This window comes from Drosophila albomicans, chromosome 2R (assembly GCF_009650485.2).
Source record: "Drosophila albomicans strain 15112-1751.03 chromosome 2R, ASM965048v2, whole genome shotgun sequence".
NCBI classification, from domain to species: domain Eukaryota; kingdom Metazoa; phylum Arthropoda; class Insecta; order Diptera; family Drosophilidae; genus Drosophila; species Drosophila albomicans.
The window spans coordinates 34,581,977-34,603,118 of record NC_047631.2 but is presented as its reverse complement, the minus strand read 5'-3'; the positions used below and the strand labels follow the sequence as shown (position 1 = coordinate 34,603,118).

The 21,142-nt window shown below is 42.4% G+C and overlaps 1 protein-coding gene across 2 annotated transcripts in view; it reads right to left on the bottom strand.

Annotated features, from left to right (window-relative positions):
* LOC117576240 (fatty acyl-CoA reductase wat-like) overlaps nt 1-21,142 on the bottom strand; it is a 103,801-nt gene that overhangs the window by 82,440 nt on the left and 219 nt on the right. The window contains exons 2-5 of one of the 2 annotated variants that reach the window (XM_034260857.2): nt 20,898-21,010; nt 20,332-20,842; nt 18,563-19,286; nt 18,231-18,506 (exon numbers count right to left, since the gene is read on the bottom strand). The exons of the other annotated variant lie outside the window; for it this stretch is intronic. Coding sequence (XP_034116748.1) covers nt 18,413-18,506; nt 18,563-19,286; nt 20,332-20,842; nt 20,898-21,010 — 1,442 coding nt within the window. The 3' untranslated portion in view covers nt 18,231-18,412. Of the gene's footprint in view, nt 1-18,230; nt 18,507-18,562; nt 19,287-20,331; nt 20,843-20,897; nt 21,011-21,142 lie in introns of those variants that run through there. 2 annotated transcript variants of the gene reach the window in all.

Here is a 21,142-nt window from a genome sequence, read left to right as displayed (position 1 = left end):
GATAAAGGAATAAATAATGTCTTATGGGGGGTCTTAGCGACTAGACCTATTCCATTAAAACTGGATAAATTCTTTTGCCTTTTTTCTTTTCCCCTTCCCCTTTCCCTTCCGTGTAACCAGAAAAGCAAACTGCGTTAATGGTAAAAACAAGTTTGTCTCTCCCTCTCTGACGTCTGCTGACCGTTGTTGGCCAAGTCTTACCAGAAGTGTCGAAGCGGGCCAGCTGACCTTGCTGTCTTGCTGACTTGCTGCAACCGGCAGACTTTCAGACCACTTACTGGCAACACTCTACAGCTCGGTTGCAATTGCAAATTAACCGAGGTTGTTTCCACACACACACAAGTAGTCGATATACCCTTTGTGCAAAATTTAATTAGACTGCGCCACGTCAGTTTGTGTCTTGGTTCGATGCGGAAAACACGCCAGATATATACTTAGAGCTGACAAACTAGTTTAACAATGTTTAACAGGGCGGTGCAACTGCTCTCAACTTCTCAACGGAGCATTTGCAATGGTGAAGCATTCTTATCACAGTATTGATAAGACGATGGAGCGATTGTTCTCTTGTAGAAGCGCAATATTTCATCAGTCAGATGTTTTATTATTATTAATTAGACCAAGCCACATACGTGGCTTTCAGCAGTGTGTTCTTGAAACTACTTCAATTTGTTTTCAGCTAATTATTAAATTGTTCTTAAACTGACTGACGAAACACAGAAACTTTATGCTGCAGTTGAGAGACAGTTTTCCATTTCGGCAAAAGTTAAAAATGCGTTACTCTGAATCACACGCTTGACAGTGATTTCCTCTGCAACTTTGCAAATTAAAATTAAATATGAATACCGAGTGAGAAAGTGGTAACGAGAGGGGTAAACATCAACTGGAAAAGCGCTTGTCGGAAAAATCAACGGAGAAAGAAAAATAGCTGGCATTCATCCGATACAAATTGATGCAGTTGAGTGTCGCTTCTTCTTCCCCCCCGCCCCTTGGGGGATCCCCTGGGTTGGCGCCGAGTGCCGAGTCTAGACGCATTTGAGAAATAAACTTCAACTGTGGTGCGCAATAAAAAGTACGCAACTGAATTCAAATCCTAGAACCAAAGCCAAAGCCAAAGCCAAATCCTTATCCAGCTGTGAACTGCTCAAAAGTCGGATGAACTTTCAGCTTTGTCCAAGGATCACGAAACTTTAAGTCAAAACAAATTGTTGTTCAAGCTTCTAGCTGAAGTGAAGTCACTCTCCACTCTTGACTTTCTCTGGCAAAGTGAGCTATTAGTTCAATGCCGCGTTGTTTAAGTGCATTAAATAGTTGAATTGGTAAAGCACACAATAGTTGTTATAAATATTTGTAGTTACCACAAATCTCCCAACAATTTGATGCTACATTTAATTGTTTTGCACAAATTCAAATAATAATTTCAGGAATTAGTTCGAGTTGATTTATGTGATGGAACGCGTGGAGGTCTAAAGCCAGCCAGCCAGCCATCCAGCCATCCAGTCGACCATCGTGGCAGCCTTTTGTTTATTTTTGATAAAAATTGCACAATAATATAAACAACTGAACTAACTGCAAATTCGCAAACGGCCATTAATTAAATTTATGCACAGCTAACGCCGTCTGGCTGCGGCTCGACACGAACTGAAGCTCAAGGCGGGAAAAGGAAGTGGTGACGGAGAGGGAGAGGAAGAGGGAAAAGGAAGTGCCAACAACACGGCGTGGTTAACGTTGGCGATTGTCGATGCTAGTCGCTGGCTTCGCTGGCTGTAAGAAACTGTGTCCTGAGTCCAAAAAACACAAACAGCCAAAATAACCCGCAAAAAGAAGAAAAGCGGAGCAGAGAGAGAAGTGCAAAAGTATGGAAAACACGAACGGTATATATAAAGCGAGAAAATATTTCAAATAATTCGCTTGCCTGCGTCTGCTTGGTTTGGACTGCTTGATGGGTGGTTTGGTTGCTGGTTGCTGGTTCAGCTGGTAGTTGATTGTTATACCCGCTACCCAGAGGGTAGAAGGGTATTATAACTTTGTGCCGGCAGGAAATGTATGTAACAGATAGAAGGAGGCATCTCCGACCCTATAAAATATATATATTCTTGATCAGCGTCAACAGCCGAGACGATCTAGCCATGTCCGTCTGTCCGTCCTTCGGTATGAAACACTGGATCTCAGAGACTATTAGAGTTAGAGCTATAATTTCGACAGCATTTGTTATGTTTGCACGCAGATCAAGTTTGTTTTAAATTTTTGCCACGCCCACTTCCGCCCCCGCAAATCAAAATCGAATAACAAGCGTACCTTTAAAGCTAGAGTTAGGAGTTTTGGTATATACAATAACCACTATAGTAGTTATGATTCCTGAAAATTTGGTTGCGATCAGATAAAAATTGTCGAAGTTATTAAAGAAATACTTTTGTATGGGCAAAAACGCCTACTTACTAGGGGTCTTAGTTGCTTTGGCTGACAATCTGGTATATTGTGCCGTTTGTCGATATACCACATATACCATTTGGTATATTTTTAGTATTTTTTTAAGTATTTTCGGTATATTTTGAAAATAATACCGCAATATTTTTAAAATGGGTAGCGGGTATCTCACAGTCGAGTACACTCGACTGTAACTTTCTTACTTGTTGTAGGTTGCCCAGGATGGAAGGAGCTCAAACTGAAGCTGGTGGTGTGACCAAGACGCAGCCGGGCTGCTTGTGGCGGTACCAATTATGGAAGTAAAATTTATTATTTTTTATTGTTGCTGTAAAGTAAATCGAGTGTTTGTACTTGCCGTGTCTGTATGTGTGTGTGCATATTTTCTCATGGCAATGCGGCCATTGTGTACTTTGTACACATGACTGCTGTTGCTGCTATTGCTATTGCTGTTGTTGTTGCTGTGTTTTGCTGTCGTCGGGTTTGTGCTTTATTTTTAGTGTTTTTAGTGCTTGGGTCAGTTGTTTTCGGTGTCACTTAGTTTATAAACTATTTATGCCTTCCACTGCAGTAAATTCTTATTTTGGCATTTGTGCTTTTGTTGTCCTTCGTTCAAGCGTTGAATGGGCTCATGTGTGTGTGAACAAATAAAGTCAAATTTCAGAGCGATAAACACGCACCCGCACACACCCATAGTTATATTTATATTTCACAATAAAAAAAAAGTAGTCAAAACTAAAACAATTGAATCCTTTGCCTCGAGGAGAGAGCGGGGAAAGTGCATACTATATAGATATTGCCAGTCATCTGACCACTTTACCTAGAAAACTTCTTCTGCTTGTTCTAGTTCTTGTCACAGCCAAAAGAAGTGGCACAACTTTTGATTTATTTCAGTTTGTCTGGCCAGAAATCTGCAGTCGGCTTCAGTTTGGTTTCAGTTTGCCTGCAGCTTAAGACTTTGTGCGAAATGAAATTAAAAACTAATTTATGTTTCCGCTCTAAGGGAGGTTGCCAAAATTGTTTAGCAACTCAAATGGATTGTTAGCGCCTGGCAAATGAATATGTTAATTTCAATTAAAAACTCCAAATTAACTAAGCTCGACCACGAACAAATGGTAAAACAATGCGAAATCCTTAAATCATCACAGCCAATAAATGCACATAAAATAATTCATAAATCCCTCTCATAGAGAGAGAGAGAGAGAGAGAGAAAGAGAGAGAGAGAGAAAGAGAGAGAGAGGAAATAGTTGCTAATGCTAAAAACCACACACAAACAAAGGTTCTTTTTATTTTGAGTACCATTTATGGGAAAAACTTTCAATGTGAAATTTTAAAGCATACTTTTAGGCTAAATGCAAAAATGTAATTACGGGAAGCACTTTATTTATGTTATTCAAAAAATACATTTTCGAAAATAATAGTAGGTAAAATAAGCTACTTTGCAGCACTCGTGTAATCTGAGAGTGTTTCACACTTGACAGCATCAACGGAGCACCTGAAAAGGTAATTAAAAATGTGGGTGCAGGAGAGGTCTTTAAATCCATAACGACTTCTCTTGGAATTCATGGCTATGAAATGCGTCATGATCGTAGAAGACAAAGACACTATTCGCAGCTAATTTGGCATTAAAAGGCTATGAATGTCAGCGTGATGATAAGACCTAAAACGATAACAAAGTCACTTGCAAATCGGATGACTGCGATGAGTGCTCACACTTGTACTCGTAAGACAATTGCGAAGACGGTGATGGCAGCAATACGAGTACTCGTACTCGTACTCATACTTGTACTCGTAATGTCGCATTCATTTGGTTGCTTTAATAAAAGTTAATGTGAATTTTAAATGAAACTCGTAAATCGGCGTCGTCAAAGCGGAGCATGTGACTCCTTGCCCCGCCTCGTAGTTGAGGGATCCGCCGTCTGCGATGGCGTCGCTGTTGGTGCCACGGTTGGTGTCGACCCTACCGGAGGGGGTTAAGGGAAATCCGTGTCGCGCGGCATCGTCATAAAAGTTAAGCGAATAACAAATGTGACGACGACGTTGACTGCGACGTCAGTTTGTTAGATCGAGGGGTGAGTTGCAGCGGGCGAAAGAGAAAGAGAGGGAGGCGGCGGCTTTGCTCGTAAATAATTTAAATGTAATCGTCAACATCCGCAATGACATTTAAGCACGTGCCTACAATCGACCCCGGACTGTGCTGTGCTGTGGCCATCTCTTCCGCCCATCAGCCTGTAAAATCTCTCGTAAATTATAAATTAAATATTTACACCAGATTGTGAACACTTTGCGTTTATTAATATCCAGTGGCTTAGGTGCGGCAGTTTGCCAAGCAACAAGCGGAAGCCTCCTCCTCCTTCTATTTCTCATCTAGGAAATCTGCTGCTGCATTGTTCTTGGCGTGCGTTTGCGTAGAGTAATTAAATCTCGGAAATAATTTGACATACGGAGTCAACGTTCTTCATCTTTGCTGCTTCTGTTGGCGCTTTAATTCCATTTTAATATTTGAGATTTTAATTAAATTCCTAATTTCAGGCAGGCGCATGCACATCTTGTCTACATTATTTAAAGTAAATTATGACAAGTAAGCCAGCCAGCCAGCCAGCCAACTAACTCAGCCCACTCAGCCGCCACTAAGAGGACCCTTAGCTTGTGGCTTGCCCATTTCGAGCAGCGGTTACAATAATCCGCAAACAAAGTGCCAAACACTTTGCACTCTCCATTCCACAAAAATGGGAAATGCCAATGCCTGACTGATGGATTGTGGCTTAGACTTTATTTGTCTAACTCTGGCTGTAATTCGGAAACAGTTTGACATAATTACAAGTTTATCTGTATTTACAATCAATTATAGTTCACAGAATTCTATAATTGCATTTGAATATTTGCAAAACAAAACTTTGTCTCTTCAAAGGATTATTTTGTATTACGGTAATAGATTTTCCAGTAAATTCTGCATACACTTAAAGCCAAGTTATGGCGCATTAGAGATTTTCAAATGCCCTGGGCTGCGATGTGAATGCTGAATCGAGTTCGAGTTCGAGTGTATGCAAAGTAGAATTCACATTTTACAATTTGCATTCGCATACGCTTTACTTTAACAAACAAACCACATAACCAGAGCCCGATGTAATTATTGACAAATTACAAAATCAACAAACCACCGAACCAGAAACCAGCATCAACAAATTAAAATGTCGGCATGGATAAAACAACATTTATTATTCACAATAAGACTCAACAATGATGAATGAATAACTGAGCCACGCCCACGCCTCCCATGCCTCCCACGCTCCACATGCCGAAGGAGTAAACCAGACAATTACTTGCGACTCACTGAATACCGAATACAGAGGATTCGCATTTGGAATGTGAAGATTATGTACAGATTACCGCAACGGCGGTTTTACTCGTAGCTTCCTCCACGCAATGTCCTTAAAAAGTCCTTAGATATATCATGTGTATAACTCCGATCACGCTTTCTCCTTCATTCTAATTCGATTGCGACTTGATCTAACTTGTTCACTTGAAACACTTGTATTTATTTAATGTAATTTGCAGATAAATAGCTAATGACATCCATAGGGGCTTCGACTGGGAGTGTGTGGGCTCAACCCTTTTCCGCTTGGGTAGTACATAAAAATGAATTACTCAGCTCTTATCGCCATCATGACAAGCCAAGGTGAAGTCGAAGGAACAGGGAAAGGGACGAAGTTGTGGCAGGTAACTTAAGTTAATGTTGTTGACTCTCGTGTCTTAATGGAAAAATGAATGGCAGGACGTGATTTTGCATTAAGAGCTCTCTTCCGATTCTCCCGCCTTAAACGACATTTACATTCAAATTTTCACTTGTCCTTGAGCTGGTGTTGTTCTTCTTGTTCTTCCTGGCCTTTTGCTTCTCCTTCGGCTTCTGCTTGTTGTGGTAGTCTTTTGTAATCGCAAAATTTGGCAAGTTTTAGCCAAGCTGCTGCTTGTAAACTGCAAGTTGACAATAAATTGAGATACTTAATTTAAATATGGAATAAGTCAGCATCTAAAATCGTTTACTTGCCCAATCCGCTGCCTGATGGCCTTTCTGACAGGCCTTTCCATTATTATATAGTATATTGGTATATATACATATAGTATAACATATATGAACGGATCTGGGCAATGTGCGGGTGGGACGAGTGCAATAAATTTTCATGAGTTTTTGCTGCTAGAAACAATAGATGGTATTTACTTTGTGATTTATTTGGTTAAGTGGTTGCCAGAACTGCCCCGACTTCGCTTTGTTTCCCCACTCTCCTCTTTCTCTCTTTCTCTGCACTTCTTCGACCCCGTTCTTTGCTTTGTTTTGCTTCTGTTCCTTCTGTTTTTTCTGCGTGTGTATGCATGTGTGTGTATTGTATTGTTATTGTTCTGCTTCTGCTTCTGCATTTTTATTTTCCCATAGCTTCCACAACCACATAAGGAGCTGTGGAATTGGGAAACTGTGGAACCGGGCTCCCATTATTATTCCCGCAGCACGCCTCAGTGAGTCCTTGGAGCTAGCGAAGGGGCAAACATGTCAACATTTGCCACAACCGGCATAAGCCTTGAACTTTCTTATGCTCTGCTCTACGCGGCATCTCTGTAGTGTGGGTGAGTCTATGTGTCTGTGTGTGTATGTGTACATGTGGTTTACATCCATTTGTACGCTTCTGTATGGTGGTGTTGGTGGTGCACATGTTCGAAGGATTTTGTGCGGAAGAATCGAGTTTATTTCAAATTCATACTCGCATGTATCTTTCTACAATACTTTCATGTGTTTCCACAACGATACACACACACATACACACACACACAGACGCACTCACACACGCGTCGTATACTCAACTTTGCCCCGCACCTACGCAAACATATTTATTCAATTTTAAATGTTGTCAAGTGAAATCTCCTTTCACTCTAGCGTAACAAACTCGTATGAAAGAACTATTTATTTTTGGGGATTTTTCAGTTAAATGCTTAATTGATTTTCGTCTCTCCACCCCAATAAGAATTTATGCAAATGTTTATAATAGTTTGTTTATTATCACATCCTTGGGGAACTCTCGCTTGGTATACTGAGCCACAGTGCGTTTAAAAAGTTGTTGACAAGAAACGGTCCAAAGCCGCGAAATAACATCAGTTTCGATGAAGTGATAATCTGAGAGGCAAACAACTCTTTTCGTTGGTTGCTTTCCACCGCCCTCAACACTGTAACATCATAACAGTGTAATCTGTGTCAGGACTTTATTAGCCTGCTCTTTGCTCTCTGCTTTTTGCTTTCCGCTTTTAGCTGCCAAGCATGACACTAAGAACTCGCCAGTTTCTTGTTTAGGGTTCGAGATAATCGGACAAAGGATTTCGACGAGAATCGCGTCACGCAATAATTTTTCTTTGTAACGTTTATTATAATAGTATGATATTATGCAGCAGGTGAATGGAAACATCTGTTTTTATTTTATGTAAAATTGATGAGAGAAGCAAGCTATTTAATGTCTAGTCTTTAGATGAGATTTGAATAGCCAAAGTACAGTTTGAATTATATGCATAAATAGATGAATAGAGCGAATCACTCTGAGAACTATTTTAGCTTGTTAGATTCTAGTCAGAAGTGTAACTTTAAGCTACTAGAAATTATGTTCTCGTAGTGAGAATTATTAATTTACAAGTGTGAGTTATCAAATGAAAAGTTGCCACTAACCAGAGAACTCTCACCTTGTGCAAATGGATAAATAATTCCCTCCGCGGGGGGCGCATCACCAAAGTTACTCGAAAGTTCAACGTGGGAAAACTAATCCGGCAACATTTTTGATAGTTGATGCCCTGGCAACGAAGTGCTAATGCGATGAATACGAGAACAAGTGCGAGTGCGAGTGTGAGTGCGCAAATGAATGCGAGTACCCGTGCAAATATGCCACACACGAGTTTAACCAAAACTTATTAAGTTACCGCTCGACTCGACGCATTTCTAATAAATTTGGCATAAGTTATTGTCTAACTTTGCCAGCTGCAAGCCAACTCTGAAAACTACAGAGAGAATTCATGAATGGGAAGACAATGAAATGAACTTTTTATGCTTGTAACTTGAATAAGACAAGTGAATTTATGTCTAAATGAATAGAAATAATTAGGAAAGATATTTCTGTACGAGCCAGAGAAGTGAGACTTATTCCCTGGCCAATTAAATAACTGAAATTCACTCTGGTTTAATCACAATTTTCAGGCAGAAAGTTATCTGGGAAATTGATCAAGTTAAATTCTTAATACACAAAATGCTTTTGTTATTTTAATACATAGTTTCTTAACGTATTTAATAACAAAGGATACTCGGATTCTTGAGAGCTCTCGGATCGTGCTGCTGCATGCACGTTATTCCAAAGTTTTCTTACCAGTTTAAGCATTTACATAAATGCCACATGCATTGCCACGACACACACACACACACATACGCACATACAGACAGTGTGTGTTGCAAGCTGGCAAAGGCGATTCGCACACACGTGCCTGGGGGCCATTGGCATTGCGATGTGAGTCTCCATCTCCATTTCCATCTCCACTTGCTGTTCCCTCTCTCTCTCTCTTATTATGTCCGTGTGTCGACGTGCGTGTCTGGCGGCCTCTCGTAGTCTCTGCGTGGCAGTTATTGGCATCGTTTAACGAGCATTAAACGGTTTGCAAATATTTACGACTCTCACAATGCAAAAGTTCGTTCAAACACTCGAGAGCAAGCCCAGAGCGAGGGCTGCAGCTGAGTCACAGCCCTCGGGGGGAAAGGGAAGTCCAACCAAGTCGAGTCGAGGTAAGAACTGAGTCAGAGATTGAGGTAGACGGCTGTGTTTTGCGGTGTAGAAGTGCGGAGAGAAAGGGTATTAAGTATATGCGTGCCTGAGTGCATATCTTCTGGTTATTTGTGCAAATAATGGAAAGTATGCGTTTCCGTTTTAATTGTGGTCCACACACATACCAACAAATACTCGTACGAACACTCACGTGAGCACCCCAAACACACACACACACACACAGCTGCAGGTGCGCTTAATGATGGCATTAAGATGAAAAGCGTAATCCAGTAAGTTGCACTGCCATAAGCGCAAGACGCAGTTGCCAAGACAATCACACACACAGCCATCGTTAAAATTGATATTACAGTCACAGTTTTCATTAGTCACAGTAACTGTTTTAGTCGCAACAAAAGTCACAATGTTATTTAAGGAAATTTTACTAGTCTCGATTTACAATTTTGTTGAATGTAAGAAAAGAGCATGGCGACAGCATGAACTACGATTTAAGAGTTGGATAACCAGCAATAAATTGGCGGACCTCTAAATAATTTGTGTTTTTTTCGTTGCTCAACACATTCACTCTAAATCACCTACAGCTTCAAAAGTTTTTGGAATCTTCTCTTGAAATTCTGAAGGCATCTACTTGAAATAAGTAAAAAGTTAATTTGTAAGAAACCTTAAAGCAGAAGTTGGAGTACAGTTATCCCTTTAACAGTTAGTCTCTCCAACAGTCACAGTTACACTTGCAGTCACTGACTCTATCACAATCACAATCACAATCGCAGTTGCAGTTGAGTCTTGAGAGCTTAAGCTGGCAGCCAAAAGGCCCCTAGGCTGCCTCTATTCATATGAGCATTACCCGGCTTCAAATCGCCTTTGTGGGCGTGTAAGTTTCCTAATTGAATACACATGCACTTGCTCCTGGAACAGAGAGTGGTTGGGGCGAGTGGGTGGAACTCCCATTGAATGGGCGGACAGAGAATTCAATTTAACTGCATTTCTGTTTGCCTGGCTTGTATGTCACGGGTTGTCCGTCGTCCACGTGATGAATGCACGGCATTAATCTGACAGATACCAACTGTGGACTGTGTGCGGTGTTGTTGCGGTGCTCCAGGTGAAGCGGGAAGGGGAAAGGGGAATGGGAAGTGAGCCAATTGTGTCGAGGGGGCAGCTGCATTGCCGTTGACGTTGGCTGCATGAATGGCGACATGTGGCCCAGTTGGCTTCATAAACATGGGCACGTGGCCACGTGTGCTCAGTCGTGGTAGTTAAAGCCCAACTAAAGCTCCGCTGGTTAAACAGTGGGGGATCATCAATTGGCCAATGGCGGCAAGGCAGGGGAGCAGTTTAATCAGTTGCAAAGCTGCACAAAAGTCAGGCAATTGTATGCTTAGGAGGCCCATCAGATCAGGTTGCGGTGCTGCGTGTTGCATGACTTTCAAAAGGGGAATCACACGCAAATCTTTTTCGTATGAACGGGGATTAAGCTCGGATTGAATATTCAATGGTTCTCACACTTTCGCGCTTGATTTGCGCTCTCTTTTTTTGTTGTTCTTTTTGTGTTGTCTCTGATTCTAATTCTGGCTTTTGGTGTCTTTTCTTTTGTGTAGGCGTGGCTGTGCCACCACAAGGGTCGCCTAATGCAAATCCCCATTGCCTGGCTCAAGGCACTCAAGCGATTGGTGTAAGCGTCCCCCTCTACTCTACTCTTCGGCTCGTCCTTCAACGCGAGCTGGGAACACAAACAAAAACAAGCCACAAGGATTCGCATACAAATAGATTTGGCTGGTACTTTTTCTGCCTTGCCGCTTTTTGGACACTCAACGGAAGCGGCAGAAAGAAGAGTGGCGAATGGAGAGTGGAGAGTGAGAACAGAAGGCGTTGGTACAATAACAGGCGCTACTCGTTGTGTATAATTAGATCGACTTTGTAATGACGGCCAACATGGCGCTAAAAATGTCTGCCGCAGCACTTTATCGCATCAACGACATGCCACATGCCTCCGTCTCTGCCTCTGTCTCTGTCTCTGCCTTCGTCTGTGCTCTTTGCTGCCTGAGACTGCCACAGGACAGCAGACGCCCCAATTCAAGTTGTTTGCTCGTCGTTTGAAGCGTTTTTCGGGGAACGAGAATGAGTACGAATACATGTTCTACTCTTACGAATACGAATACGTATGCGAATACGAATAGGAGTATAAATGCCAAAAGCAAACTCGAGGAATTAATGTGGCCTCCACGTCGAAATCAACTCGAGCCTGCAGATACTCGTAGTCAACATATTTGGAGTATTCTGGCGCCTTAAAGCGCTCTAAGTGATTGCGGCTGCTGCTCCTAGCCAGGAGCTAGAATCATGCAGAGAGGAGCCGGAGTGTTTGTTTAATCAGAGCACACAACTACTATACAACTGCAACAACTTGATCAAATTTTCACATTTTAATGCGCACATTTTAATGCGTTTAGCATGAGGAGGAATAGTCTGCAACGCTGTCGGAGACTGAGTCTGGCATAGTGAACGGAACTGCATACAGCTCATTTCCCGAGCTGTGCGCACGCTGTGCAAATATTTGCGCCATCTGTGCAGCTCTCGCTGCCACCTCCATTTCAACAGCATTCCCTGCTCCTCTCCTCGACTGCAGCTGTCAGTGTTCAGCTATGGCGATGGCAATGGCGATTGGCAATGGTGTGCATTAGGAGAAAGAGTGCGGAAGCGGATGCGAGTCCCACTCACGATAAGTGCCTTTTGTACATAAGTGCAGTTACCCAGAGAGAGACAGCAACGGAGAGAGAGAGAGAGAGAGAGGGCGAGAGAGTGAGAGAGAGAGAGAGAGAGAGAGAGAGCAACAGACTGCGCTAGCACCAGGAGTCAAATGTGAAATTAATTTCCAGCAATTGTTCGACACAGCGAACAGAAATCACAAAGAGTCCGGACAGCAGAAGGAGGAAGAAAGCGGACAAAAGTGAGGAACGGAAACAGACTGCGCTGCTGGAGGAGCAGCAGCATTGGCAAACAGCTTGCTGTGCAAAATTGTTCCTAGCAATTTGTCTCCGCCACTCTTGGCCATGTGGTGAGAGAGAGAGAGAGAGAGAGAGCTTCTCAGTCGAGGGGCAGAATGGGGAAAAAAACGTGCTCTCGAATGAAGTTTATTGCTACAGAAATAATGAACTAAAGGCTAAATAATTTATGAAGGCAATTGCAAAATGAAATTCAATTCCTGGCCTTGCAATCCGATGCACTTAGATTTATTTTTGGCTAGCTGTGAACTCGATCTAATTAGTTGTATTTTCACTCATTGTTTTGCCAGCAAACAGTCAGAGAAAACATTGTAAGAAAGAGAAGGAGTGTGGCAGTAACATAAGCTTATCGCGAGAGGACAAAGGATTCAACGCAGTCACAGTGGCGGGACAATCGTTTAAGGAGACAGCAAAAAAGGCGGCCAGCTCACACATTGAAGTGAATTGCCACTTCTAGCTGCACTTGCCCGGATGGTGGTGGCGGCAACGTGGCAGTTACAACGTGGCAGGGACTGGTGCACAACCCTATCCGCTTACAGCAAGGACTACAAACGACTGCAAATGAGGAGTTAGGTGGCGCGATAATACGCCGTCGACCAACGACAACGACAACGATGACGACGACTTGCGTAACAGTTGCCACAAGCATAAGGACGTGTTTAGTGCTCAGTGCGACAGACTCGCTCTTTGTATCTGCTTTTTGTTGGCATTGCAGTGTGCAGAGTGTGCGGTTTCATGGAGTAGAAGGGTGTGGATAGAGGGGAGCGTGACTGCTGCATTTCTCACGCTGAGCCCTCGTAGATCTATGTTGGGTTTTTATGCCCATTAACGCCTCGCCAAAAGGACTGAAAAGGCTGAAAAGGAAGCGCTAAAACAGTTTTATGTGTTTAAGGAAATGCAGCTCCACCCGCCACATGCTTGGCGATGACAACTACGCGACAAGGACGACGACAATCCGGACAAGGAGCAGAGCAGAGGGAGGAAGACGTTCGTTCGCCTGCAGCTCCAGGCTCTGCTGCGGCTGCCGCTTTTGGAGCGGTAATCAGACGACTGGCGAACTTGGCCAAGTGTGGCGACAATCGCGACCGTCTGTTTTGTCCTTTTTATAGCGACTTTCCCCCTCCCGCCCCAAGTTTTCTCATTCTCTTCTCAGCCTGTGACAGGCTGCAGTGAATGCACATTTTGTGCCTTGAATGCCTTCAAGAAATATGGGAGCCCGTATTGTGTGAGCTTCGTCGTCTCAGCCTCAGTTCTTTTGCCACTTTTTGTGCCGCCTTTGAATGCGTGCAAGACACTTGCAAGCGCTTGACATCACGTCACAAGTTGCAGCTTGTAATTTCTCTGGTTGCTGCTCCTCCTCCTCTATTTTTAATATGATTAAGGCGAGTCTTAAATGCGTTGCGTTCAGCATGTGTGGTTAGTAATTTAAGCCAGGTTCCCTTTGAGTACGTGCAACTCTTTTCTTTTCATAGCAAAGAACACCGCCCAAAACAGCCTGTAAATAGATCAATTCGATGCAGAACATATCAAGCTGACTTGGTTCATTCTTCATCGTACCACATTGACAGCTGCAATGTCAAAGGCAGCATCAGCAGCAGCTGAAGCAAGCTAACGACATCTTGAGGAGCAGCCTTTGTGTGTGCTGCAAATGGACTGCGGTTGCAGAGCAACCAGCGCTGGAGGCAACACTGTGAGCATGTCATCAGCTATCATTTGCAGCCGAGAGCTGCTGATTTCCTGATGGAGTTGCTGCCATCAAAGTGGCAACAACACAAGCAACAGCATCGGCAACAGCAACATTGAATGCAGCATAAATGAATGGGAATAACTCACATTCGCATTCACATTCGCATTCAGTTGTCAGTCGTATCAGAGTGGGCGGCATTTAAAGTGAGTTTAAAGAGCGCACGCTGCGTATACGTTATTTGTGTGACAATGCCAGTGCGCACGCTGCTAATTTCCGAGCCAGATACACTCAGCATCATCATGAGCATCATTGTGAGCATCAGCGGAAGTCAGCCATGTGAGTGAAGCCCCTAACCTAACTCTCGGATAGCAGCGACGACACCTTGCAGACACCTTCCCAAAAGGCTGAGGGGAAAACGTTTTCTGCATATGCAAGCGAATGTTTTTTAGCTGCCCTTTTTTTTGTGAGTGCAACTGCAACCGCAACAGAACGAACTGCGAACTACGAACTTGGCACGTCACTTCTTTGGGTTCCGTATTTGTGCTTCTGCTTCTGCTTGTGTTTTGTGCTCATCGGTGTGAAAACTTCAGCATGTAAATTACTATTTTTGTTCAGGCAAGCAGTTGCAACTGGCAAAGGAGACACTGTGGCTCTCCCTTAGGTGGCATCACGTATATTTTCATTTATTTAATACCAGCTCAACACGCTTTAAGTCGTCACTCAGGCGAAAATATTAATATGAAAGTCATTTGACAGCTGCTTAATAATTCACCGCAATGTTCAATAAAGAAAACTCTTTTGCCATCCGCCTTGAAAGTAATTTAAAATTGCATTTCGTATTCTTATGCTGCGCCATCTTTGAACGCAGACCAAGGAATTAATTATGGGCTGTGCAGTAATTGAATTGTTGCGTATACGCCACGTTGGTTTTAATGCCGTTCCATGCGCACCATAAAAATTTGTCGTGACGGGCTTCCGACACAAAGACCAGGATTCGGAGCCAAGGTTATTGATTTGATTTGTTGCCTCCGTTGTTGCTGCCTTGCTGCCGTTGGTTGTGGCACCTTGCTGAAATTTGTTGAAACATCTCGACATACTTTTTATGGCCATTTTATATGTCCTTTTATTGGCATTGACATATTTCTTATCGCAAAGCAAATAAAACCAAAAATCATTTCCGCCGCATTCCACTCGCATTCCGGATGTGGCTGCGTACACCAGAAACTTGTCTCCTCTTCACCCGCTCCACCCGCTTTTCATCGCCATCATCATCAACAACAGCATTTGCATTTGCCTGCATTCATATGAATTTGAAAGCACAACACCAAAATAAAAAAAATACGCATCTCTCTTTTTGAATGTCATTAAAAGAAACACATAGCACGTGCTATGTACAGCTTTTGTGATGGCACAAAAATAATATTAAAACGAAAAAAATAGAGGGGGGGTAAAAAAAATGAAATCGATTTTTATTAAAATAACGCAACATTGTTGCAGACACCGACTGAAAGACGGACTGACAGACGCACGCACGAATTGCATTGTCAATTTAATTTATTCGCAAAGAGTTGCTGTTGCTGTTGCTGCAAAGGCTGCAGCTGCAGCTGATGTTGCTGCTGCATCCTAGGCATGTGTTAAATGAACGCTGCAGGATTTCGAGGCAATAAATGAAAATGTGACACACAAAATATGCAAATGCCCGGCACAGGATACAGGACACGCAGCCACCGAACGAGGCAGAAGAGAAACAAGAGACAGAGACAACGCCCGCATTGTGCTTTATCCCTCGAGGGACAAACATCAAAGCCAGCATGTCCTTTAGATGCAAGCACTCCCAGAGGAGTTACAGCTCTGTGTGTATAAATATCTTGAGTGGCATACAGTCAACTTAGGCAGATCTCACTGTACTGCACTCCACGTATAAATACATGTTGCCATTGTTATGCTAAGCGACTGTGTCGTATCTTCAAGTCTTTATTAGAAGCGAGTGGCCTCCGATCCTGGAGAGAAGCACACGCACACGCACACACACTGACCAAGTGACCAGTGACCACACGACCACGACCACGCCCTTCGCCTCCCCTAGTCCCTTGTACATCGACTAAACTAGCCGGCTCGTAATGCCAACACTAAATTTAAGCCAAATGCCAGATTTGAGAATATTAGAAACAGCCGCAGGATCAAGAGAATGTACGAGTACTCACACTCACACTCACACACACGCACACATTCGTTTAAATGTATGAATACGGCTTTAAGCTTTTTGTCATGCTCGTATATAAAAGTAGCTTTGTTGCAAGCGTTTGTCTTGTTGCCCAAGTGCGGCTCGCAACTTCTCTTTTTATGCTGCTCTTTTTCGGCAGTCGGCAGCTACAATGGCTAATAAAATTTTCCATTCTCTGCCGCCTTTAAATCATTAAATTCGGACTTGATTCAGATGCCATTCGAACAGACCATCCATCAAATTGGGCCTTGCCCAAACATCTTTCAAAAGTTTGTGCCACTAAAAGATAAAGAAAGAGAGAGAGAGAGAGAGAGAGAAGCTGAGAGAGAAATGTTGTCTCTAGGCGATAGATGGGTTCTAATCAGCCCGTCCATCATGCTGACCGCGTGAAGCAACGCGAGAGACTCTTGATAAAGTTGGCCAACTGTTCGATGTTAATTTAATTTCATATTCTTGTAGATTTACCACAAATTTGTCACTTTGTTAAGCTTTGTTCGTTGCTCGACAAACTCGTTTGAAACTTTCGCCCGCCGGCACAAACTTTTCCTGATCACACATTATGAGGACATTCATTCGTCCTTGCACAGTCCGAACATCGTCGGGGGCGGTCGAAAAAAACACGTTCCTCATCGATTGGGCAATTGGAATGACCAAAGTTACAAATAGTTGTAATTCCGGGAAACAAGATGATATTGTTCGTGGTTGCTAATAGACCTTGATAGATGACACCAAACTTGAGCGGATATGGCAACTGAAACTGAAAATGAAACTGAAACCGAAATGGAAATGGAAGAGCAAATGGAAATGCAATTAAAATTAAAGATTAATTTAATTAAAAGATTGATTCGGTGTAATTCACGAATCTGCCAATCTGTAATTCAAATGCAAACTCGCAATCGAAAGTTTGCACACAAGCGAATCTGAAGAGTATCGCAACGTATTTCATTAAAGTCAGTTCGTGCTCGGAATTTAATGGCCACCCCGGAAGTGGGAAGCGCTGTCATCTGAGATATCAACAACAAGCTGCATTACCACCACGACATTTGGATACCCTAACGACCGTCAACAATTTGGGGTATGCTGCTCTAATGAGGTGGCATGATTCATTAGTGCGCCGAATCATCCTGCAAGCACCTACATAGAACTACGGGAAGCACTCGACATTTTCTACGTGACTAAACTGCACTCATACACACACACTCACACACTCAGTTGTGCACTCATTTAGCGAGCACAACATAACCTCAATGTGCATACTTGTATAACGGGACAGCTGAGCTACAAATCAAAGTTTCATTTGCTGCATCAGCAACTTTCACTGCAAAATTTCGGGATGCAAATTACATGTGGTATTCTCTCACACACACACACACACACACATTCAACTTCAACTCTTATGAATACTCGCTTTCATACACACACTCATGAGAAGTTGCAGCATCTGCATGGCAATCTTAATTGCTTTGGTCCTGCCACGAGACGACAATGAGTTCAACTCTCAGCTGTGGCCGGTTGTTGTCCTTAAGGATCCCTATCTGGCTCCACTGCATTACACTACACACCACTACACTGTCCTACACACACACACATATACAGTTGATTGAGACTTTGCGCCTTTATCGTATAAAGCATAACGTATACGCCACATCGTACATTTTTACAATGGCTTCTTCTTCCAGTACAAATGACGCTTCCCCCAGGACTCGTATTTTGTACTCGACTTGCGTGGGCGCAGCAACAGCGACGGAGGAGCGGAGAAGGGAAAGGGGAGGTAAAGACGGCACATACACGGCGCCATAAGGTGCTTAAACATAATTTTGACCGTTTTGACCTTCATGTCAGCCTACTGGGCGCCTTACTTAATGTTCTTACTCTGCATTGCAGACATAAAAGTGAAAAAATCCAATAAAATATAAACAAACACACAAAAAAAAAAACAAGTAAGCAAGCTACAGTCGAGTGTGCACGACTGTGAGATACCCGCTACCAATTTTGAGTAAAATCAAAATATTGCGGTAATATTAAAAAATATAAATAAAATAAATAAAATATTAAAAAATAGTAAAAATCTATCGCATAAATATATAAATCGCATTAAAAAAAAAAAGAAACAAGATATGTTGGGCTTGAACACTACCAGCAGAGCCATCGCAGTCATTCTGAGCCCCATACTTAACTCTTAACATCTAAGACACGAGCAATGCGAATATAAAGTATACGAAACTCAGCTGATATGTTGTTAAATGTTAAGTATTCGTTTGCAAAAAGTGTGACTAAAAGTGAACTAGACATAAAACAGGCAGCGAAACAGCTTCCACAACACGAAGGCGATCAACATAGAAAAGCTGTACTTCACCAGATTATGTAGAATGAAGAAGCTGCGATAATCAAATTAATATTAAGTCATCGAGATAAAGAGGCAACTCTAACTTACCGTGATCGAGCCTTGCGACCTCGAGCTATAGATTCTGGGGTGATTGGTTGCTTGGCCATATAGACTCGCATGCCTGATGTGGTTTTGATCAAGAAATCCTTCCAGTTCATCGTGACCATGTCGAACACGAATACCTCTCGATCCACTGATGACATAATGTTCCACAGTTGATTTGTATTGTCCGTCTTAAATCTCCAGATATTATTGCCGAAATGTGACAGAACCTCCATTTGCTTGTAATTCTTCTGGTACAGCTTAACGATATACGGTTTCTGGCCCCTGAATCGCAAAACGAGGTCCACAAAGAAACCGGGCAGATAATGAAAGAAGAAGAATAGCAGTCGGAACACCCAAATATTTGCGGTACAGATCAAGAAGGGAAACCACTTTATGCCCTCTAGCGGAAACTCATTCCCAAGAGCCAACACTTTCTTCATGTACTCGCCCCACTTCAGTATATTGCTTTCACTGGCCACGTAGTTGTAGATGGGCGGTGGGGGAGCAGCAATCGCATTCTTCTTTCGAACAACGGCCTCTGTTGCCGTGTGCCAGCCAAGAGCAAGCATCATGTTGACGGAGTAGTCGACGGGCAGGATATTGGCGTTACTAACAGGGTTTAGTAGTACGGTACGCACAGTACCCAGAGCAGCAGCGAGATGCAGGAGTGCGCCACCATACGGATTCATTATCCAACCCTCAACAGGTTCCTTATAAGTGTTAACAACTGAATAGATGGGAAAGTGCAATTGATATTAATGTAAAGTATTTATTTAAATAGTAGTTTTAAAGTTAATATTCAAATGTTAAAAGAATAACTAGATTTTTTTAATGAGTTTGAGGTTTGGCCTGAATGGTTTTCCTAATAATGTGTTGGTTCAATTACTCAATAAATTTACACGAAAAAAATTAAAGGGTCTAGAATAAGTAGGGGACACTGATCAAAATATTTCAAATAATTACTGAGACTTAAGGAATAGGAAACTCCTAAAACTTAATTTCTTCGTTCGACAAACATTGGGCCTAATATTAACAGTGAAACACGTTTTTCTTATTTGGGTCTCAACAGTCTCAAATAATAAACAAGTAAGAAAGCTACAGTCGAGTGTACTCGACTGTGAGATACCCGCTACCCATTTTTAATAAAAGCAATATATTTTGCGGTATTATTCTCAAAATATACCAAATATACTGCAAATATACTGAAGATATACCAAATGGTATATGTGGTATATCGATATAGTGCCTCATCAAAGCAACTAAGACCCCCAGTAAGTAAGCGTTTTTGCCCATGCAAAAGTATTTCTTTAATAACTTCGACAATTTTTATCTGATCGCAACCAAATTTTCAGGAATCGTAACAACTATAGTTATTACTGTATATACAAAAATTCGTAACTCTTGCTTCAAAATTACGCTTGTTATTAGATTTTTTGTGATTTGCAGGGGCGGAAGTGGGCGTGGCAAAAATTTGAAACAAACTTGATCCGCGTGCAAACATAACAAAGGCTGTCGAAAAAAAATTATAGCTCTATCTCTTATAGTCTCTGAGATCTAGGTGGTCATACGGACAGACGGACAGACACACAGACGGACATGGCTAGATGGTCTCGGCTGTTGACGCTGATCAAGAATATATATACTTTAAGGGTCGTTTCATACATTTCCTTCCGGCACAAAGTTATAATACCCTTCTACCCTATGGGTAGCGGGTATAAAAATTTAAATCAAATTTGCTAATAAGCAAGATTGAGCATTAAGAAACCACTTACCGATACCCGGTCGAAAGACAGCCACGGGCAGATCGCCCGACTCGCGCTCAATAATTTGCTCCGACAGCGCTTTCGTAAAAGTATAAGTGTTGGGAAACTTGTCCATCAGGATGGATGCAGCTTCACTTGTTAACTTATCTCCCAGAACCTCTCGCAGGCCCAAGGCCTGATCGGCATTACAATTCAAGTGCTCGGGGTAAAAGCGTTCCTCCATGTGAAAGCTAATGCAGTTACAGTAGGCTGTGGAAACATGAATAAAAGCCTCCAGGCGACTCATTTCCCTGGCCAGCTGTAACAATGTCCGAGTTGGCCGTGTGTTGGTGTCCAAAGCCACGTGCAGTGGCTCCGTGAAGCGAGTAGTTGCTGCTGCATTGAACACCACTTGGACCTCCTTAATGAGAAGTTCCCTATCCGAAAGACTGATGCCTATATCTCGTGCAGCAATGTCTCCTGCTATGGGCACCAGTTTCTTCATTACATCCGGCTTGGATTCGAGCAGAACACTAAAGAACTTTCACAAATTTTTAGCTTCTTGGCACTTAATATCGCATAGATATTAAACTTACAGGTTCATCCTTCCAGCTTGCAATGCGTTCCTGAGGCTCTTGACCCTTCTTCGTCCTGATCAACACATAGATGCGCTTCACTTCCGTCGAGCGGAGAAGCTTCTCAATGGTCACTGCGAGATACAGTATTTTTTTTATGAGTATCATATATCCATGAAGTTTTAATTGTAAATTCGAAATGATTCCAAAGGTCTTTTAAGTGAATTGAATTTCCATCCAACAATTAAAATTAAAATCACTTCGTA